Here is a 23,898-nt window from a genome sequence, read left to right as displayed (position 1 = left end):
TTGAGCTAAAATCTGCTCGCCGCCTAAACAGGGTTGGGGTGGAACATTCAGATGGGCCTTCAGTGCATAGTGGTCTGACCATGGTACTGTTTCTGCAGTAATCCGGTCCACTGTCAACCCCGTTGTGAAGATCAAATCGAGCGTGTGTCCGGCCCGATGCGTGGGACCTGATACAAACTGAGAGAGTCCAAGTGCCGCCATGGACAACACTAGGTCTGTAGCCCGGCTGGAAGCCGTGTCATTGGCATGGACGTTGAAATCACCCATGACTACCAGCCTAGGGTGCTCCAATGCCCAGCCTGATACAGCCTCCAGCAGGGACGGTAGACTACTGGCCGGTGCGTTAGGCGATCGGTACACCAGCCAGATTGCCAAACTCTCCTCAGCCTCCAGCATCAGGCCGACACATTCCAAGCCCGTGATCTCCGCAGGTGGGAGTGCCCTGAAGGAGTAAGCCTCCCGAATGAAGATAGCCACTCCTCCCCCCGCCCCCTCATCCGTGATTGGTGGAGGACCAAGAAACCCAGTGGGGCAAGCTGGGAGAGAGCCACGGTCTCCCCATCCCACACCCAGGTCTCGGTCATGCACGCCAGGTCAGCTCGTTGTTCCAGCACAAAGTCCCGAAGGACTGTGGTCTTATTATTGATAGACCTGGCGTTGCACAGCACCAATGACGGATGGGGGTTCTCAATCCTGGCCCCACTGCCAGCAACCCTTGGGATGGGCCGCAGGCTGGAAGGGCACCGAGCCATTTTATTTCTCAGTGTCCTTCCCTTACTATACTGCCTGGGCCCACCGCTGTACTTTCCCCTCCCCACGAGCACCAGAATATTTTGGGAGAGGAGTATAATATGCTGTATCACTCAATTGCCTCTCAGCTTTCGCATAGTAATCCTGTGTGTTTTGAATCACCTTTATCGGCTTGTTTAATAACAAATGGACGAGTCTTCTGCCAAAGATCTTAGAGTGATCCAATCATTGCGGGAAAAGTTATAAACCCTAAATCTCCCAGAAGCCTCCAATTTCTCGATCTCCCTGAGAATGTGTTTCTCAAAAACAGTAATAGACGGGTTAGAATGGGGAGGTATAAATGTTGACTTAGGACGGAATCTGTAAGTTTCTATATCTTGTGATTCTCACAAAAAAATTCTTAACCGTGCTTGTCTGATCAAAAAAACAGACCTGTTTCTCAAATAGGTTGTAAATTTTGCCATTATTTGCGGTCCCACAGGTACAGCAAGTTTATTTTCCCATTCTTTTAAGCATAGACAGAAGTCTAGTTTCCATTTTGCTGCGTAAATAGTTCTAGCAGTTGTCACCATGAATTTAAATAGCTCTTCTAAAAATTTTGGTAATTTGTTAGGCAGAACACCTAATAGCATGCTCTCTGCTTCCATCAGGAATTTACACTTTAATATATTCTGCATTTTTCAATGTATTTCTTTCCAATATCTTTTTGCTTTTTTACAAGTCCACCACATATGAAAGAAAGCCCCGTCTATATCTTGACATTTCCAGATTTTCCTTTGTAGTTTTTATGTGCTTTCTCTTTTTTTTCCCCCAAAACAATTTATTAGGATATATTAGGAGGTCAAACATACATCATACTACTAATTGTTATACATCATTTTCTCCTATTTCCCCACCCCTTTTGACTTCCCACAGTGCTCCAACCTCCAGCCCACATCTTAAATTCTCTCCTTTCCCCCCTTACTTGTTAATCACATTCTACAGGTAACATATCTTTCAACTATTATTCTTATACATTTATCCTTCTTCTAATATCATTCTTTTTTCAATAGTTATCAAAGCAAATTAAGTTGTTCTTTACATCCCAATATTTTTCTAAATATTCTTTAAAGTCTATCCAGTCTGCGAAAAATTCTTCTGCTTCCAGATTTTTAAGCTTTCTTGTCATTTTGTCCATTTCTTCCATAAAAAGTAATTTCTTTATCCACTCCCCAATTTCGGGAGTTCTGTCTTGCTTCCAGCATTGAGCATATGTCATTCTAGCAGTTGTGATTATGTACCACATCAAAGTCCTTTTCACCATGTTGACGTCTTCCATTTTAAGTCCCAAAAGTAATATTTCAGGTTTTTCCTTAAATGTACATTTCACAATTTTCTCCATATCCGCATGAATCTCAGCCCTCAATTTTTTTGCTTTATTGCATGTCCACTGTTTTTAGGTGCTTTCTCAATAACCTTTGGAGTTATATACCATCTGGAGAACATTTTGTACTAATTTTCTTTTAGTGTCTGGCTGACTGTAAATTTGATATCTTTTTCCCATAGTCATTCCCATTGTTGCACAGATATCTGTTCTTTAAGGTTTTACATCCACTTAATCATACATTTTTGCACTTGTTCATCTTCTATTTGTAGCTGGAGTAAAATCTTTATATCCATCGTAGTAAATGCTCTTTTTGTTTTATAATCAGCTGCTCAAATTCAGTCGCATCTCTTAGAATTCCACCCTCAATTCTCATGATCTCCTTTAGTCTTGAGACTAATTGATAATATATCAGCAACTGAATGTTTACACCTTCATCTTTAATATCTTGCCAAGACTTGATTTTCCCGTTTATGATCATGCCATAAGTTTAGAAATCATTTTTATTTCTCGTATTGAGCTTCTACTGGGGACATAAGCAAAGAATTTGAAGGACTCAGAATTCCAGCGTTTAAACCATATTCTCAAAAGTCCATCTCTGTTTACGTGACTTCTTTCTTGTGTTATGATCTTTTTATTAATCCATAAGTAATTGTGTAGGCCTTCATCAAGATCTGCTGATTCTAATTTTACTATTCTTTTCTTGAGTTTTTAATCCAGTCTACAATCCAGACCAGACCTGCTGCTTGGTAATAAAGTTTTATATTTAGGACTGCTAAACCTCCTTTCTTTTTCTCATCTTGTAATATTTTGAAGCTTATTCTTGGTTTTTTGCCATTCCATATAAATTCATTTATCTGTCTTTGCTTAGAGATCAATACATAATTTATTCGGGTGTGTGTTAAGTGAGGGACTGACTAATATGTGTAGTCTTTAACTGTTGGATGTAACTCACGCCAAATATCATGTAGTTGAAATTTTGCGAATAAGTTGTACAGTTTTGTTTTATTTGAGGTTTTGCTATTTTTGTGACTTTTTAATGAAAGGAGCAATCTAGATTCAGGTCAGAAATATAGTTTAGGTCCCCCTCCTACAATGACATCCCTTTCTTGAAATGCTTGCAACTTTAAAAGTGTATCCTGTATAAATTGTAACTAAGCTGAATTTGGGGCATAGATTGAAGCCAGAGTTATTTTCTTATCATCCAATAATCCTTTTATAAAGATAAATTGGCCCCATAGGTCCACTTCCACTCCTTCACAGCTAAATTTAATACTTTTTGCTAACAGAGCCAGTTTGGTGCAGTGGTTAAGTACGCGGACTCTAATCTGAGAGAACCGGGTTTGATTCCCCACTCCTCCACTTGCACCTGGCTCGATGACCTTGGGCAAGCCATAGTTCTGATAAGAGCTGTTCTTGAAAAAGAGCAGTTTCTGTCAAGAGCTCTCTCAGCCCCACCTACCTCACAGGGTGTCTGTTGTGGGGAGGGGAAGAAAAAGGAGTTTGTAAGCCACTCTGAGACACCTTTGGGTTGTGAAGGGCGGGGTATAAATCCAATCTATTCTTCTAATAATAATAAAATAGCTACCCCTTGGGCTCTAGTTGAACTAGGAGCTTGAAATTGTTGCTGGAACCACGAAGATTTTAAAACTGGGTATTTATTGGTTTTAAGATGAGATTCTTGAATGAAAAGTACATTCAGGGATATCTTTATCATTGTAGATGTAACTCAGTCAGTTTATTGTTACACTCATCAACCAGTACATATCAATTTGAAAGACAAATAGAAAAATTCCCGACAGTATCCTGGCTGGTTATGAGCCAGAAAAAAACCCTTAGTAACATAAAAGCTTATAAATTATAAAGAATATAAAGGAAAATAAGTAAAACTACTGTTCAAACCTTTTAAATTATTTTAAAAGTCAGTTTAAAACAATTTTAGTTAAAAGGTAGAGATATCATCTATTTGCCTCACTTTTTGCATTCCTTATATACCTGGGCGCAGAACCTAGCCACCTGTCTTGATGTATGATGATTCCTATCCGACAACAGGTATTCTAATTTAATTTTGTTTGATTTTCCTGGGAACCTTTCCAGCAGCGGGCCGATGATTTCCTTTTGTTTAACTCTCTTTTGTTTAACTTTGTTCTGTAAACCTCTGACATTAAGAGAGATAATTTCCCAAGAGATACTCACGATTTCTGCAAAATATAAATATATCAAAATCTACCTTATAGGTATAATGGTATACACTACAACAAGGGTTTGACCTCTAAACAAAGTGTAATTGAACAATTTCAATACCAATGAACTGATCAATTTATAAATTTTCTTAATAGGCATTTTATCTTATACTCAATTTACTTCTGTATTTCAATTAAGAAACTAACTATTATTAACTACTCACTGTACTATCACTCTAACAGGCAGAAAACCATCTACTATTTATTATAAAAATTAACCTATTAAATTTTCTTGATATCTAATATAAACTTCTATTGTTCTTTACTGGTGTGGTTGAACTGACTATGAGCTAGATAAAAAACCTCTATAACATACTAATTACTATCTACTACCTTTAAAAGGTAAAGGTTTCCCTTTCTCGAAGGTTTCCCTTGATTGTGTTCCCAAAGCACCACACAAGCATGTTCCAGCCTCAACTCTTGAAAAACCTTCAAGGGAATAACTTTTTCATCTAGTTTATCAGCCAAACAAGATCTGCTTAACAGTCTGTGGGCGACACGGTTTTATTCCAAACTGGCAAAGTGTCCAGCATGTAAAGAGCCACCTCTCCGCTATATTTAATATCAAACATTCAGGGATTGATTTGATCGAGGTTGACATCCTTAATTCCCAAATGCAATCCCAAAGAGTCATCCTTTCCTTCTCCTCCTCTAAATTGCCATCTCTGATCTTCAAAAGGAAACTGGGTCTGTTCAAGAAGGGAATGTTTCCCTCTTGTGTGTTCCACAACACCATCGTTATACCTTTATGCCACAAGAACCAGTCTGACCCAGCGATGATGTCTACCTCTCAGGCAGAGACACTTATGGATACCGAGACTTCTCAACCAAAATTAATTTCTTGGGAGGAAGTGTGTGCTCCAACAATAAACTCTCAAAATTTCATTTCATTTCATTTCATTTATTACATTTTTATCCCACCTTCCCCGCATGCGGGCTCAGGGCGGCTCACAACAAGGGCACCAAGTGCCAAATATAAAACATTAAAATCAGAATAAAAACAACCAATTAACATTAATAAAGTGCTCCATGATATTCTTATTTTAGTCAAGTCAAGACGGAGGCTTGTAGATGTTAACCCAGAGCCCATTTCGGCGGCACCGATCCATCACAGTACTGTAGTGGTCTTATATTGGGCCATCCTATTGCCCCGTTGTTACCACAGGATGGTTGGTGGTAGTGGTAGTGGCGGCTCCTAATTAAAAGCCTGGTGGAAGACCTCTGTCTTGCAGGCCCTGCGGAACTGTAAGAGGTCCCACAGGGCCCTGATCTCCTCCAGGAGCTCATTCCACCAGGTAGGAGCCGCCACTGAAAAGGCCCTGGCCATGGTTGCCACAAGCCTGTCCTCTCTGGGGCCTGGAATCACCAGACGATGTTGGGCCCCCAACCATAGTGCTCTCTGGGGTATGTATGGGGAAAGGCGGTCCCACACGTATGTCGGACCCTGGTCATTTAGGGCTTTAAAGGTAAGTACGATCACCTTGAAGCGAACTCAGAAAGCTATAGGCAGCCAGTGCAGCACTTTCAGCACAGGCCGAATGTGATCACATCTAGGGAGACCCATCAGAAGCCTGGCCGCAGCATTCTGCACTAACTGGAGCTTCCGAATCTGCGACAAAGGCAGCCCCATGTAGAGAGCATTACAGAATCTCGAGGTGACTGTCGCATGGATCACTGTAGCCAGGTCATCGCGGTCGAGGAAGGGGACCAACTGCCGAATCAGCCAAAGATGCCACCTGGGCCTCCATAGTTATGGAGGAATCCAAAATTAAAGCATTTCATTCTATCAATTGTCTGCCCCGGTCCCAATTCCTCCCCTCCCTCCGGTGGCTTCCCGCAATGCTTCCCCCCCCCACTCCAAATTGCTTCATATCATCAACTATATCAGTTTCTTATCATTACAGTCATTTTGACTTAATATTGATCTAAACATATTAAGTTTTGTTTCACATCCCAGTTCTTTTCCAGATATATTTTAAAGTCACTCCATTCTTGAAAAAACACATCGTCTTCTTTGTTATTACATGGCTTGTAATGCCCGGTTCAGATCTTCTGAGCTGGAGTTCGACCAGTCGCCCAACATCAGATAGAGCTGGGTGTCATCTGCATATTGATGACACCCTACCCCATACCTCCAAGCAATCTGGGCAAGGGGACGCATATAGATATTAAAGAACACCGGGGAAAGCACAGCCCCCTGAGGCACACCGCATTCAAGCGGGTGCTATCGGGACTGCTGTTCCCCGAGTGCCACCCTTTGTCCCTGATCCTGGAGAAAAGAGACAAGTCATTGAAAGGCAAGCCCCTGTATCCCCGCGTCAGCGAGGCGGTGGGTCAGCAGTTGGTGGTCGATCGTATTGAATGCGGCCAACAGATCTAACAACAGCAATACCACCACACTGCCTTGATCCAGATGCCTCTGGAGGTCGTCAGTAAGGGCGACCAGCGACCAGCCCAAGTAGGGCAAATTGGACACCGGCCGATAGTTTGCCAATTTGGCCGGATCCATAGATGGTTTTTTCAAGAGTAGGTGGACCATCACTTCCTTGAGTGCCCCAGGGAACCGCCCCCAGAAAAGAACTTGTTGACAATCTCCTTTAGGGCACCTCGAAACCCCTCGTGACCCACTTTAATGAGCCAGGAGAGGCACAGATAAAGACTGCAAGTGGTTGGGCGCACAGATACGAGTTTCTGAATCCCAGATTGCTATGGATAGCCTCTCAGATTCCTCAATCCCTCCAGTCCCTTATAGCTCTTCAGCTTCTGAGCCTTTGGAAAATTCTCTAGAAGATGACTTACTTAACTCCTTTGGAAGTCTTTCATGCGAAGCTCAGCAGACAATTATTGATAGACTAACTTCCATGAGTCATCAACTGCATGGGATTAAAGATCTGGAGCCTCAACTATCCAGCAATATTAGGAGCCATGGAAACCCTCTACACACAGTTGATCCACCGGAGGCATCTATGGATCTACCCCCAGTACCCAAGTTCTTCCAAGGGTGTGTGGAGAAGTTGCTGCATTACAGAGCTACAATGAGCTATTTGGGACTGAAGGCCTTTCTGAAGAGACAGTTGTAGACTTTCTACCAGAGGACTTGAATGTACACATTGTCCAAAAACGTCCAGGGGTCCCTCAACCAAACCCTCTACCCCAAGTAGAAATGAATGGTTGTGTCTGCCCTGAGCATAATACATCTCTGAATTTAATTTCTGAACTAGACTGACGAACTCCGACCGGTGGGCCTATGGGAAGCCCCCAGAGGCACACTCCAACTTATTTCTTGGAATATAGCTGGGTGGGGAAACAAAAGGGACGATCCTGATTTAATGAACTTCCTCATGAATTTTGATATTATCCTTCTCCAAGAGACCTGGTCCCCTAGAGACATCTCAATAAATGGTTTTATGTCCTATTTCTTACCTGCTCTGAAATCGAGCAGCAAGGGACATTTTATGGCTGGCCTTTGTTGTTTAGTTAAAAATTATACTAATCTTACTATCTCCCAATTGGATCTATGTCCTCCCCTTGCTCAAGCTTTCCTTCTTTCCCTTAGGAACTTCCAGCTGCTGTTAGTCAGTGTCTATATCCCCCCTTTTTCTAATAAAAATAACTCCAAATCCCAGTGGAATTCTTTTAATATGTACTTGAATATGCTTTTTAATAAATACCCTAAGGCTGCTTTTCTTGCAGCGGGGGATTTTAATGCAAGACTTGGTTCTAATAATGATGAGATAGGCATTCTTCTTCTTTGGGATGATGACGCCCATAACCCCTTTCCCTTTTTATTACCTAGGTGTTCTAACGATTCTACGGTCAACCAGGCTGGTGGCTTTCTGATTGATCTTTGTACTTGTTTCAACCTTGCTATTTTAAACGGTTCTACCCAACATGATCCCTCTAGAAATTATACCTTTATTTCTCCTCGGGGATGCAGCGTTATAGATTATGCAATATCCTCTATGGACCTGAGAGACTCTATTATTGAGTTTTCAATAGGCACCCGGACAGAAAGTGATCATTTACCTATTTTGATTTCCCTCCAGATAAACGGTATCTCAGATAGATTTTCTCCAACTTGTCTTACATAGGTTGAACCTGTTCAATATAAAAAGATACATTGCTCCCATTCCTCCCTGTCTCAGACTCAAAGTTGGATGTCCAGTACTCTTGGATTGCAACTAAATCATAACCTTTCCAATCCAAAATCCTTAGAAGATGCACTTACAACTTTCAATTCTATTATTGATAATATTTTTCTTTTTGCTAAATCAATCAATTCTAAGTCACAGAAATGTTCGACCAATTCCTGGTTTGATGCTGAATGCTGCTTTGTTAAAAGTAGACTACATCAGTTATTTCAACAGTTTCAATCGGGTACTCTTTCATGGAATCCCTCTTTGTACTATAAGTTAAAGAGGGATTGTCACTTAGTGTTAGCCAAAAAGCAGCATTCCTTTTATATAAAGAAATGGTTTCAGCTCTATAATGCCACCAGAAGCAATGATAATAGAGCTTTCTGATCTTTGGTAGCTGGCCTTAACTCTTCAACTGGAGCCCTATCTAGCTGTAACATTCCAGCGTGGAAATGGAGTGCCTACTATGCTGATCTCTTCAATGATTCATCCTTATGTGACTCAACCAATGCCATTTTAATACCTTCAGATGTACCCGATTGGCCCCCTGTCTCACATGGGGAAATAACTGAGTTTATTAACTCCCTTAAATCTAACAAGGCCCCAGGCCCTGATGGCATTCCGGCTGAGATTTTGAAGGATAATATTGATTAGTGGTCACATTCTCTTGCCCACCTCTTTACATTGATTGATAAGTATGGCATTCTACCTGACTCTTGGTTGAATCTTTTGGCTGAATTCTATAATAGTTCCTTTTTTAAAAAAAAGGGGATCCCAATAATATGGACAACTATAGACCTATAAGCCTGCTATCCATTCTAGGGAAGCTCTATGCTAAACATCTCCTTAAAAAACTGTCCGAATGGATGGTGGGGCACAATCTTCCAGGCAGAGAACAAATAGGATTTATAACAAACCACTCAACTTTGTATCATTGCACAAATTTAGCCTTCTTAGCCAAGAAATAGTCCCACCACTTAGGTGGGAAGCTCTATGCTGCTTTTATTGATCTACGCAAAGCTTTTGATTCCATCAATAGGCTTCTGTTGTGGAAGAAGTTACATAATTTAGGCATTGATCAACGCCTTCTCTATTTGCTCTGCAAATACTTGCCAGGTTAGATTCAATGGAAGAGGGTCCCTTACCCATAAAATTCCCACAACCAAGGGCATCGAACAAGGGTGTGTTTTGGCTCCCTCTCTGTTTAATCTTTTTCTTTCTGATCTTCCCTTATGTTTAGCCAGAATTAATGGCCACTCCCCTAAACTAAATGCCTCTTAGGTACCTATCCTACTTTACGCAGATGATGCGGTGATCCTTTCCTATACTCGGGTAGGGCTAATGCGACACCTATCGGAGTTCTCTGCTGATTGGAGACAGAACTCATGCATCAATTTTGATAAGACAAAAATACTGGTCTTCTCTAAATCTTGGAAACGCATTCGCTGGGGAACTGAAGGAAGAGAAATCGAGCAGGTTAAATCATTCAGATATCTTGGTGTTTTATTTCAGTATAATTTAAAATGGTGTTCTCACAGGGATCACTCTCTCAGTCTGGCCAGGAACAAGATTGCGGCTATAACACACTTTTTTCACAAAAAGGCAATCAATACGTCCCAGCTGCTCTCCGGATTTTTCAGGCTATGGTTATCTCATGCCTGCTTTATGGGATTCCTGTGTGGATCCAAAACTTCAACAAAGAAGTTGAACGTATAAATATTATCTTTTTACGCAGGATCCTTGGTCTTCCCAACTCTGTGGCTTATTTTACTATCTGTGCAGAGCTGGGCATCCATCTTATTGAAATGCGAGCGTGGATAACTGCCATTAAATACTGGCTCCGTTTTTATTTCAGTTCACCTCCCAACAATCTTATTGATCTCCTCCCTAAAGACTCTTAAATCTCGAAATGGTCACAATCTATAACGTCCAAAATCAAATCAATTGGGATTGATCTGGACTCTCTGGCCAATTCCGGAGAAAGGGACATTTTGCAGATTGTACAAAGGAGGATCTGGGACACTGAAGCCCAAGTAATCAATGCAGGCAGCTCCGGAGTGTGCTCCCCTCGTTCCCTTGGCCTCCCCCTTATACAAGATTCAATGGCTGAGTATTTTTCTAATTTGATAATCCCTCTTCATCGCAGAGCCTTTATGCTGGCTAGGTTCAATTTATTTCCTTCGGCTGTTTTGGCAGGTAGATACAAGGGCACCCCTTATAAGGACAGAGTTTGCACCTGCTTCTATAATCAACCCGACTCTGTGCAACATATTCTTCTTTATTGCCCCCAATACTGTTTCTTACATCATCACTTGATTCACACTCTTTTGGCTTTTGTAAGGATTGTTGATAATGAATTTAACTTCTTGCTTTCTGATAAATCCCCTGAAATCACTGCATCTGTAGCTGAGTTCCTCTCACTTGTATGGAAGCTAAGGTCAAGAGTTTTTAACATTTAGTTTTTAATGTATAGTTTATATTGGGATATGACATTCTGAACTGTTTGTTTATGACCTTTTTACCTCTTTTACTGTGGTATAAAGCCCTCAGTTTTATCTTGTTTTAATTTTTTTCTACCACCATGCTATGCCAATAAAGGTCGATGATGATGATGATGATGATGATGATGATGATGATGAACAACTATTAAATTCTAAACAAGTATCCCCCCCTCATTCCCTCACCCCCCTTCCCTGAATAAAATAAACTGTAATGAAATTTAACTTTTAAATCAGTTTTACTAAACTTTTGACTTATATTAAACCTTAATCGGAATGAAGGATGTCCCACAGATGCTCGGCCAAGACACCTCCTGGGCAAGCCTAAGGTACTAGCCTTAACTGTAAGACACCCAAAACTATGGGGGACTCTGAGAGCCCGGCTCTACCCCCTCCCCTACCCCTCATTAAAAATATTCTATTGAATAGCAAAATTATTATAATAATAACACCAATTGACTACTAGTAACTAAAACTTATTTGTGAGCTTATTCATTATGCAAAAAAGTCAGAAACTGATTGTGAACTGCTTGCCAGAACTCTCTCGATATCCAATTTAAGTGTTCTCCACAGGTACTCCTAATCAGGTCTGCATTTTGGAATCTTGTGAAGGAGATGTTAGAAAATCCAGTTTTCTCTTTTGAGATTTACATTCCATGTCTAGATTAAGATCTAGATGGAGGGCTTTTAATATCAGTCGACCCAATTCTTTATTAGTGATTTCGTATCTCTTGCCTTGGTTAAACACACAGATTCTTGCCGGGGTGATCCACCTATACTTTAAATTTGCAGCTAGAAGTCTGGAGGTTAATATTTTTAAGTCTTTCTGTTTCTGAATTGCCTCGGCTGAAATGTCCGGGAATACATGGATTTGTTTACCTTGATATTGTAGAGCAGCTCTCGATATTGCCACTTCAAATATTTTTTTCCTGGTTCTGAAGTCACCAAAAGTAATGATCATGCCCCTGGGGGTTTTCTGGCTGGATTGTTAGGAGTTCCCATATGGTAGGCACTGGTGGTCATTGGAGCTATTCCTTCTTCCAAGCTCAGTTCACTTGCCAACCAGTTTGCCAAAAAACAGCTAAACTCTACCGTATCTTCCACTTGCTCCTCAAAGCCCCGAAATTTCAAATTGCATTTTTAAAAGTCATTTTCCAATATCATGATTTTTTTTTCTTTTAAATAAGAGTCTGATGAGTGTAGATTAAGAATGTCTTCTTGCATCAGGATTGTCATTGCCATTGCACTTTCAGCCACCTGAGACTTTTTTGCAGAGAGATTTTGATTTCTTCCAATTGTGCCATCAATGGGTTGAGTAAGGTGAGAGCCACTTTGCTATAGTGGTTAAGTGCGCAGACTCTAATCTGGGAGAACCGGGTTTGATTCCCCACTCCTCCACTTGCAGCTGCTGGATGACCTTGGGCAAGCCATAGTTCTGTCAGAGCTGTCCTTGAAAGGGCAGTTCTTGAAAGAGCTCTCTCAGCCCCACCTACCTCACAGGGTGTCTGCTGTGGAGAGGGGAAGGTAAAGGAGTTTGTAAACCGCTCTGAGACTCTGAATGAAGGGCGGGGTATAAATCCAATCTTCTTCTTCTAAGGCTGAGAAAGTGTCCAATTAATTAAAGTTTTTCTGTCATTAAAGTTTTCTGTCGTTAAAAACGGGCCGGTATTACTCTGCATACCTTGCTTCATGCTGTCCATTTTGCTGTCGTCTGCGGGTTTTGCCATCCGAGCTTCTTCTCTGCTGAGGAGTAATAGGCTTGAAGAGGCTTGGCTTTTTGTGGGGATTTTTGGTCCTTCTGCGTGTGGCATTCTTTTTGGGAGAGTCTAATGTTGGAAATATGTGTGTTGCAAGGTCTAAAGTCAGTCATTATAGGATTAATCTGCTTATCTTGTGTGCTGTTGTTTAGACTGACCTGGAAGGGAACCTGGCAGAAAGCCAAGGGAAAGAAAGCCCCGGAAACTGAAGCCTGTTCACTAACAATGATTAGTTAATGCATTCAGGTGATTTCCCTCTGGGGGTCAAGAAGAAAGGAAGAATCTCCATTACTATCTGTGCGTCTGTTGTTGCAACCATGTAGTCTTAAGTGTTTGTTGTTTTGTAGATTTTCCTTTGTACCCTTCCCTTTAGAAATAAATATTTTTATGTGGTAGACATGTGAGAAAGCAAAATTGTTTTAGACTGAAATACATGCGGAAATGGAAAAAAATGTGAAATGTAAATTTATAATTTTATTGCTCCCTTATCTGTACTTATCTGTCTTCTATTATACTGGTCTATGACCGTAATAAAGGCTTGTTGTTGTAAATTTAAGAAAGAGCCGGAAATATTACTTCTGGGACTTAAAATTGAAGAAGTCAATATGGCAAAAAGAACATTGATGTGGTATATGATCACAACTGCCAGAATGACTTATGCTCAATGTTGGAAACAAGATAAGGTCCCTGGAATTGAGGAATGGATAAAGAAACTACTTTTTATGGTGGAGATGGACAAGATAACAAGAAATCTTAAAAAGAGGCTGAAAACTTTTTTACAGATTGGAAATACTTTAAAGAATATCTAGAGAAATATTGGGACTTAAATAACAACTTATTTTGCTTTGATAACTATTGAAAGTTAGAAGATAAATGTATAAAAACAACAGTTAAATAAGTTACCGGTAGATGTATAAAGAGGCAGAGAGGTTGGAAGTAACTTCAAAAACTGAGCTGGAGGTTGGAACACTGTGGGAAGCCGACATGGGGTGGGAGAAAGGAGAAAAAGGATGTATAACAATATAAATTTTGATGTATGTTTGATTTTATTATATCCTAATAAATTGTTTTGCAAAAAAAAAAGAAATAAATATTTTTACATAGAAAGAAAATGTCTCCGGTGAACAAAGATCCACTGCAACCTCTGAATATTTAACTATTTTTACCAAATTTTCCAACATCTAATAGCTCAGTTCTGACAATAATTAGAAAGAGGGGACTGGGGAGAAGGAGCGCTGCGCTCAAGCGTCTACCCTCTTAGTTGGACGTCATCCCCCCAGCATTCCACAATTAAGAAGGGTACATATGCACATCAGTCTCCAATTTTGATATATTTATTTGATTCACTATGTTTCCCCCTGGAGTTAAATCCAAATAAATGGTGATCATATAAACTAAGCTTGTTATTTCTGTCCGGTCATTGCATCTGCTAAACATCTTCATTATGTTGCATGCTAATTTTCTGCTCCCCCTCTACCTATATGCATGGACTGGTAACTTCCATTCCACTGTATCTGAAGAAGTGTGCATGCACACGAAAGCTTATATCTTGAATAAACTTTGTTCATCTTAAAGGTGCCACTGGACTCGATTTGTTCTCTAGTAATGAGGTTGCCCATGTTGGGCTTGCAACTACATTAGCACAAGCCACTCTGTCTGCTATCGCAACAATGTGCAAAGTAGCCTCTTATACTTGGCAAGGGGAACAAGTCAGTCAGTTGCACACCTCAACTCACACAGAAATCCAAAGCCTGGCAATTGCCAGCTGCTGAGCATGTATTAAATTCCAGGCCCAGTCCAAGCACCAAATCTCACCTTTAAAGCCCTAAATGGTCAGGCCTACATGCCTTGTTTATTTATTTAAAACATTTATTAGCTGCCTTTTTACTGTGTTACTCAAGACAGCCTACAAATCTTAGGACAAATTTCCTCTCACATAGGCCCTGAAATAAGCAGGTGATGTTCTGTTCTCGCTTCCTTCCATTCGCAGTTAGGATGTCACTGGCATTCTAACCGGGGCTTTTTCAGCTGTGAATCTCATATCATACAACAACCTTCCCATGAAGCTAAAACATTACCCCTTTTCAGATGCTCAGTTGTAGTACTCCAGCTACACCTAACAGGAGAACACACAACTCATGATCAATATGAGTGGTCATTATTTTGTGAGGAAGGGGCAACAAATGTATTTTCCATGCATGTACAGCTTTGAGCTGCGGTGGCTCAAGTGGTTAAGACGCTGAACTGCAGGCTGTGGAAGGTCGGTAGTTCAGCAGTTCGAGACCCGAGTGTGCCGCATGACAGAGTGAGCTCCCGTCTCTAGTTTCAGCTCCTGCCAATCCAGCAGTTCGAAAGCAAGAAATTGCAAGTAGATAAATAGGTACCACTTCAGTGGGAAGGTAACAGCGTTCCGTGCGCCTTGGTGTTTAGTCATGCCGGCCACATAACCACGGAAATGTCTTCGGACAGCGCTGGCTCTTCGGCTTTGAAACAGAGATGAGCACCGCAACCCTAGAGTCGGATTCGACTGGCTTTCCAGCAAGGGAACCTTTACCTTTACCTTACAGCTTTGATACATGCAAATGGAAACCCAAATTTTTGAGGGAACATATTCACACATACAGAAGCTGTACATGCATAGAAAATATGCTTTGCACAAAATGACAACTGTGCATACTGGTAACCTTATACGTAATTGGAGCAGTCACACATGGTAGGAATACCAAAACATCTGAAAATGGCTATTATGTCTTGTTCTAGCTAGCAATTTTTGTGTGTGTTTACTTGTTTTTCGGTAATTGTTCTGCTACTGTGGTCTAGGTTAGTTTTATAGTTTTAATGGTCAGATTGCTTTTATTTTTAACTATTTTTATATGCAAACAAGCAATTTTAATTGAAAAACAGAAAAATTAAAAGACAAATGTTGATTAGTAATAACATGAATAAGACCAGGTCACCAAGACAACCTCCCGGTCTTGAATGTTGGCATGGCATTCTGCAACAACTTACTGGGAAAGTTGGATGTGTTTTCATCAGTAACTCCCTGTCCACACCAGGATACACAGGAGTCAGCTTGGGTTCTGGAAACAGAAAATCTCGAGTATTCACTTCATAAAATGCTAGTTCTTCTTTCTCTAAAAGACAAAAGATGCAAACTCTTTATATTTTCATATAAAAGGAAACTTTAACAGGATTCATGCTTTTGTCCTCCAAGAAATATTCTGTCAAACAGTGTACACTGTTGTTGAAACGTGTGGTAACTAACATTAACCATCTTGGGCATTCTTTGTCGTAGAGGTGCACTTCAATAAATTTTAACAGCCTTAGTGCATCATTACCCAAAAAGCCTTGTGGCACCTTACGTTTTGAGGGCTTACAGACCATCTGATGCTCACTGTTAATGGGTCTCAGTCCCATTTTTAACTGCCTTTGCTCTACTGGGCCAACACCCTCTCTCCCCAGCTTTGAGTGGGGAGTAACAAAACTGAGCTGCCAAAATTCATCACAACACTCACTCAAAGAATAAGGCCAGAAATGGGTCCTTCCCACTTACATAGCATCCTGTGGGCCACATGAACCTTAGAGACTACTTCAAATGTGCCAGCGTGGTGCAGTGGTTAGAGAAGGGTGTGCAATATTTTTTAAACTGGTATGTTTCTGTTTGGGTCTATTGAACCAGAAAAAAAAAATAGCGATTTCCAAACAGTCCTGGATCCCAATACTGGTACCTTATTCAAATCCAGGATTTTTTGGAAATCCCCATTTTTTTTCCTGGTCCAATAGACCCAAGGGGGGGAAAGGCCAGCCTGATCCTGGGGTTGGCCTGGCTTCTCCTGCAGCCTGGCAGAAGAAGCCAGTACAAACCTGAGCCAGTGGGGAACAATTTGCTCCCTATGGGCACAGCGGATCCTGGCTGGGATCACTTCTCCTGCAGCCCAGTTTAAACGGAGCACATTGCTCCGCAGCACAGGAGATCCTGGCTGGGCTCACTTCTTCTACAGTCAAGTTTAAACTGGGCTACAGGAGAAGCCTGGTGGCATAGTAGATCCTGGGGCTGGCTTCTTCTGCAGCCCTATTTAAACCAGGCTATATGAAAAGTCAGCCCCAAGCCTGCTCCCCACCAGCACAGCTGATCCTCAGGCTGTCTTCTGCAGTCCCTTTAAACTTTAAAGGGACTGCAGTAGAAGCCCGACAAACAGCTGAGAGGCAGGAGCAATCTCCTCTCACCCCTTCACTATTTTCAGATGTACCCAGTAATTCCTGAATATATCCGGGATCTTTTCGGGAATTTTTTTTCCAGTTTTCCCAACCCGGATACTTTTGGGATGCCAAAATCTACCTGAAAAGTACTAGTAAGGTATTTTTCAAGTAGCTTTTTGGCTCAGGTAGATCCGAATGCACATCGCTAGGTAGAGCGGCAGACTAGGGTTGGGATCCCCAGGTTTGAATCCCTACTCTGCCGTGGATGCTGGCTGGGTGACCTTGGGCAAGTCATAGACATTATATACCTGCACTTTCAAAAGGCTTTTGACAAGGTACCTCACCAAAGACTCCTAACTAAACTCAGCAGTCATGGGATAAGAGGATGGGTGCTCTTAAGGATTCAAAACTGGTTAAATGACAGGAAGCAAAGACTAGGAATAAATGGACAGTTCTCACAATGGAGGGAAGCAAGCAGTGGGGTCCCACAAGAACTGGTATTGGGGCCAGTACTATTTAATTTATTCATAAAGGATCTGGGACTAGGGATGAGTAGTGTAGTGACCAAGTTTGCAGATGACACGAAATGATTCAGGATGGTGAAAACCAAGGCTGACTGTGAAGAGCTCCAAGAGGACCTCCACAAACTGGGTGAGTGGGCAACACTGTGGCGAATGGAGTTCAGTGTTGGTAAGTGTAAAGTGATGTGCATTGGGACAAAAAATCCCAACTGCAAGTATAGGCTAATAGGTTCAGAACTTGCTGAGACTGAAAGGGGAAAAGATCTTGGAGATGTAGTGGATAGCTCAATGAAAGTATCAACCCAATGTGCTGCAGCGGTGAAAAAAGCAAACTCTATGTTAGGGATTATTAGGAAAGGGATTGAGGATAAAATGGCCAATATTGTAATGCCCCTGAATAGATCTATCGTGAAGACATATTTGGAATACTCTGTACAGTTCTGGTCACCGTATCTCAAAAAGGACATTGCATAGCTGGAAAAAGTGCAGAGGAGGGCAACCAAGGTGCTTGGCGCACCTTCCCTATGAGAAAAGACTGAAGAGTCTGGGACTTCTCCGATTAGAAAAGAGACGACTAAGGGGGGACATGATAGAGGTTTATAACATTATGCATGGGGTGGAGAGAGTTGACAAAGAGAATGTTTTCTCCCTCTCCCAAACTACTAATACTCAGGGACATCCAATGAAACTGATGGGCAGTGGGTTCAGGACATAAAATAGGAAATATCACTTTACACTTTAAGAGAATGCTTAAAATATGGAATTTGCTGCCAGAAGATGTAGTGATGGCCACAGAAATAAACAGCTTTAAAAGGGGATTAGATAGATTCATGGAGGATATCAATGGCTACCAGCCATGTTGGCTATGGGGAACCTCCACATTCAAAGGCACTAAACCTCTGAATCCCAGAGCCAGGAGGCAACATCAGCGAAAGGCCTTCGCCTTTATGTCCTGTTGTTGGCTGTCCAGAGGAACTGGTTGGCCACTGTGTGAGACAGGATGCTGGACTAGATGGACTATTTGTCTGATCCAGGAGGGCTCTTCTTATGTTGATATGCTCATGGACTTTCAGTCTAACTTTTAAGAAAACTTATAAGAAAATCTTATAAGTCACTTTGGGTCCCCGCAGGGGCAAAAGAAACGGTATAAATGAAGTAAAACAAAATATAAATAAATAATCTGCACCAATCATAGCTGCCTTGGTGGACCCCGGAAGGGCAGAAAGGTGGGATACAAATTCTGTAAATAAATAAAATAACTGAAAGTAATGAGGGGCACTGAGGTCTCCAGATAGCTTTATCTCACTCTCCAGGCACAGGATCACGCTTCGAATATAGTATGGAATGTCACTGCATGCACTAAGGTAACTAAATGCAACCTTTGGGGAAATATGGAAAATATAATAGGGATTGTTATTTAGCAAAAACATGCAAGTTTTCAATCGTACATTTCATCTTTTTCCCAACTTGCCTGGTACTGTGGAGTGTACCTGTCATTCTATATAAATTTTCTTGGGGAGGTGGGTTTCTGTTGCATGAAAATATGAAGAAGAGAAGAAGAGATTGGATTTATATCATCTCTTAACTTTCAAGTATGTTGTCAGCAGAGGCTTGTTTCAGATTTCAGTAGCAAGAGCGATCAGCAGGGAAGGACAAGACTCACAGCAAGGCTCAGAGACTTCTCACATATATATTCAAAAGTCAAGCAGTGTATTTTAAGATCAAAATCTAGGGTTATTGTCATTCCCCATAATAACCATGGGATACTGGCAATCTTGAGAAATCATCTTGGACAATTTGAAATGTGGTGTCAGGTGTGAAGGAAATGGAGCAGGGAGGATAGGCCGCTTGTGCCCTTGCTCACTGTGCAATCAATGCGCTTAGAAGAGTTTAACTCTCCTTAGGACTGTATTGCCAGTGGCACATCTGCTGATCAGTTCAACACAATACCAATCAACTGCATATACGACATAACTCTTCTTTCTGTGGTCCAACAGGAGAAGTACTAAACAAATAAAACCTCTGTCTACTTTGGTTCATCTCACCGGTTTTATTGAGAAATAAAACATATGAAGGCGCTCTAAACATGGAGCACCTAACTAAGCCGGCACTGAAGTGAACGTCCTATAAAATTACTGATGAGAAGCCACTTATTGTGTGCTCCTTCCAGAATTTGTCAGAAAGACTCCAGAACAGTCATTCTTGTATAGGATCAAAAGCCTAGAAAATGCCTTGAAATCAAGTGACTTGCGTTCCAATGGCTTTGGCTGCTGTGGTGGTGATTAATGTTTGCAATTAAAAAAGAGAAGTGAAGTAGAGCCCATTTATGCTTTCTTCTGCAGTAGAACACTTGGCTTAGCATAGCAAAACTAGAATATGATTCCATCTTTAGTTCTCAGTCAGGTAATCACAAGTCCCCCATTCTATTTTGAGACAGGATTGACGCTAAAAGGATCAGTGCCAAACTGCCCAGTTGATTTGTGAGGAATTCCAAAATTATGTGGCATCAGGGGATATGTAGGAGTAGAACCACATTTATAATCATAATAATCAGTTTATTCTGTTTCTTAGGAACAGTTTATGGGGGAAAGATGCATGGTCAGCACTATGAATGTCAAAGACTGTACATGTAGGATGATACAGGAGTCATTATTAAAAATATTTTAATGTGATAAATTGGAATCATTTTGCATATTGATCTCCACAAAAGCAATACAATAAAGATTTAATTGCCCAATCCTGAAACAACCATCCAGACTCTTCTAGGTTAGACACCCATATCACAAAATCAGCTGCATACTTTCAGATTTTTTAATACATCCATTAGGACTAAAAACACATTCTTTATTTTTAAAAAGATCTACTTTGAGAAGAATTCCCTAGCTGAATTTCAGAAAAGCAAATCCTTTGCTTTGAAGTACAATTCTAAACAAGTATCTCTATACCCTCATTTATATAGATGATATCTGTGGTAGCCAAACATCCTACTGTTAGATCAATTAATAGTTGAGAAATTTGAATAATCTTATGAGACATCATCAAGCAGAGTAGCATTTAAATCACAAGAGCCATGGAGCATGTGAGCAATGCAAATGAATAAGAATATGTTTCAGTTTGGCCTAATTCAATAAATAAAATAAAAACAACTTGAGAATTAAAATACTATTTACAACGACGATTAACAAGAATCACAGAAGAGCTATTCTCCGATTACCTTAAAGCTACTACCCACTGCAAATTGCTCCTGCATAGAGACTCTACAACTTACCTAAGCAACTTTCTATTTCTGAACTGCTCTTAATATCTGGAATATTCCATTCAGCATTTATATCTACCTACATTTAAGCCTTGGGAGTTTTTTGTCCTGCCCTTAGTGCATGATTTTTCCCTCTAACTATTCATACTTTCTTCCTTTAAGGAAACCTTCCCACAGTGACCTGACTGATAAGGAGCCCAGTGCACCAGCATGATACAGTAGCTAGAATACTGGACTTTGACCAGAGAAACCCAAGTTCAAATCCCCACTCAGCCATGAAACTCACTGGGTGATTGCCTGTCAGTATTTTTCAGCTCTACTTACCTCACAGGGTTGTTGTGAAGATAAAATTTGTATGGGGGACACCTGATGAACATTGTTGAGCTCTTAGCAGGAAGGCATAATAAAAATGTGATAGTATGCCTTGCAAATCCTGTGCATTATACATAATGCTGGGGTATGTTTTTGGCATACATAGTCACTTCACACAGGTCTCATGATTCCTCTGAATTAATTGAGAATGCAGTGTGCACACTAAGACACACCAATAGGGATGGGCACAAACCAGGAAAATGTGGTTCTATTAATGGTTTGTGGCACGCCTGGTTCGTGAACCATAAACATGAACTTTTAAGAGCTAAACAAATTGGTTTGGTTCATGAGGTTCAAGACATAGCAGAATGTGCTCCCCTGGCAAGCTAGAGACACCAAACTCGCACAGGATCTCCAGCTGACTCTCCTCTACCTGCCCTCCAAGTTTGGTGAGGACTAGATTTACAGGGTCCAAGTTATAGCCTCTCAAAGAAGATGCCTCCAGGAAAGTGCCTTCTGGGGAAATGACAGGCAGTCATTTTGACAGGCGCAGGTTCAGGAGGTTCAGGAGCATATAGAATGGATCCTGTGCAAGCTAGAGACATCAAAGTTGCAGGGAACCCCCTCTGGATGCTCCTCTACATGCCCTTCAAATTATGCTGCTTTGAAGTTTGGTAAACATTTAGATTGAGCAGAGACAGCCTGTCTGGAAATGTATCCATTCATGAACCGCCAGGAACAGCATGAAAGTTCATAGAAAACTCGTGCCGGTTGACCTGCCATGAACTTCACTTCATGACCCACAGAACCACAAATTGCCCAAAATTTGTCACAAACTTTAGTTCATGAGCCGGTTTGTTCCCATCCCTATATACCAACACTCTCCTGTGTCTGCCCATTGCAGAGGAAGATCAGTAATGTAGAAAAGGGGTATGGAGGTGTGTCTACCATTACTGACCTTTTTATTGAAGCTTCCAAGAAAACTTTGAGTTCTCCAAAAACTGGTTTGAAAACCACCAGAGTAAGCTTCTCTTCTTGCAGACTTCCTTTTGAATGCCTGAAAATGGTAAATATGTCCTATTCTTTTTCTCATGACTAGGCTTGGCTTTGCTAGCTCTTTTTCATTTTTCTTCCCAGTTCTATCTGGAGGAACTTTCCAGTGTGCCAACAACTTTCTTGCACTATGGTATTATACTGCACAACACTTATCAAATGACCAAAAGAAGGCTTATTCTGCCACCCTGTGTTCAGTTATCAGAAAGCCACACAGAAAAAACCCTACCCATAGCCAACTATATTTGCTACCACAAACTCATGCTATGATCCTATCTTGTCCAATAAATGACTTCCCAATTTTGCTAGAACCACCTTTTCCTCATATCTGGTGACTAATATTGATGGGAAATGGGAATATCAGAGGTGGTGTGTGCATGGGAGTGTAAAATTCCAACATCATAATAAGATAGTCACCCTTTCATGATTAAGTTTGTGACAGTTTTAAATAATATCTCCTTCTCCATTTACCTGTCGGTATCAGTTCAGATAAACGAAATCTTGTCACATTTTCTAAAAGAAGACAAATAAACAAGGTTATTCATGACAGCTGAAGAGGTATTTTGCATTTAAAATATATTTTCAGTAAACAAAACAGCCAGGTTTCCAGAACCAATAACACACACGCAATTTAAATTTTGCTGAGAGCCACAAAACACATAATCTTGTTTCTTTCACCTCTCCCCTCTAGCATGCCCTATACTTCCTCTTATTGAGACCCAGGGTCAACCATTAATGTCAGGCCATTTTGGTGGGGCTATTCCAGTGAAATTGGATTCCTTGCCCTTTTCTTATTGATAACATATTCCCGACTTGTTACTGCAGGGGGACAGAAGATGACTTCTGGAATGACCCACAAACCACACACAACACAGGAGCTTTTCTTTAAGCACTAAAGAAAGCTAATGAGGAGAAATGCACAGAATACACCAATACATATTTGGGATAACAATAGACCCAAGAATACTTTTTAGATACTTACTTTCCAACTGTTCTACCACATCAACAGGATCTATAGCTTTTTCAAATACCTACATAAGCAAGGCAAAATAAAGAATATAATATTAAAACCATTACCTCAACCAATTAAAGAGCTCTTCATTGAGTAACTGCTTTTCCTTTAATTGATTAATAAACATATATATCTCAAAGCTGTAATCTAGGTGGTTTTTTTGCGATACTGGAGGAATATAACTCACTATTAAAGAAATACAATAAGATCTGTTAGAAGGAAATGTCCTCTTTAATATTTCTTTCTCTATCACATCAGTAGGAGTAATAGGCCTCAGATTTATTTTTAGTATGTTCACTTGGCACTTAATAAAAGTTGTCATCCTAAAAAAGACAACACTAGCAATCCTTATGCTACCAGCAAGAAATGACTACTCAACATTGTCATGTTCAGAATTTCAGCAATACTACTGACATCAAACCAAAATGAGGGCCCACAATCCGATAAATCCACAGCAAATGATCTACAGTACAATCCAAAGCAGAGTCACACTCTTTTAAATCCACTGAAGTTAGTGGGTTAAGTAGGGTGTAACTACTTAGGACTGTACAATTAATGTCCTTTATAAGCTTAGAGCATCATCTGACAGACTGGCCGATAAGGATAACTCTAGAGTTGAAATATTTAGCCATGGCTTTCAGTAAAGCTCATAGTGACACTATGTAAACAATAAAATGCAAACAAAAATGTAAACAAAATATTCGAAACTGTCCCCTCTTTTGACATTCATTCTATGCAAATATGCATGTCTACACAAGGACCTTATATCTTGCTTGTCAATTGCTCAAGAGGCATCT

At 40.7% G+C, this 23,898-nt stretch overlaps 1 protein-coding gene across 1 annotated transcript in view; it reads right to left on the bottom strand.

Moving 5' to 3' along the window:
* Positions 1–23,898, bottom strand: part of SPATA6L (spermatogenesis associated 6 like) — a 39,184-nt gene that overhangs the window by 14,114 nt on the left and 1,172 nt on the right. Inside the window, exons 3-5 of the mRNA XM_015407461.1 lie at positions 23,072–23,120; positions 22,561–22,602; positions 15,757–15,881 (exon numbers count right to left, since the gene is read on the bottom strand). Of these exons, the coding sequence (XP_015262947.1) occupies positions 15,757–15,881; positions 22,561–22,602; positions 23,072–23,120 (216 nt within the window). The remainder of the gene's footprint in view (positions 1–15,756; positions 15,882–22,560; positions 22,603–23,071; positions 23,121–23,898) is intronic.

Source organism: Gekko japonicus, unplaced genomic scaffold (assembly GCF_001447785.1).
Source record: "Gekko japonicus isolate JY-2015 unplaced genomic scaffold, Gekko_japonicus_V1.1 scaffold667, whole genome shotgun sequence".
NCBI classification, from domain to species: domain Eukaryota; kingdom Metazoa; phylum Chordata; class Lepidosauria; order Squamata; family Gekkonidae; genus Gekko; species Gekko japonicus.
The sequence above is the reverse complement of the archived record's forward strand: the minus strand, read 5'-3'. Positions and strand labels throughout refer to the sequence as shown.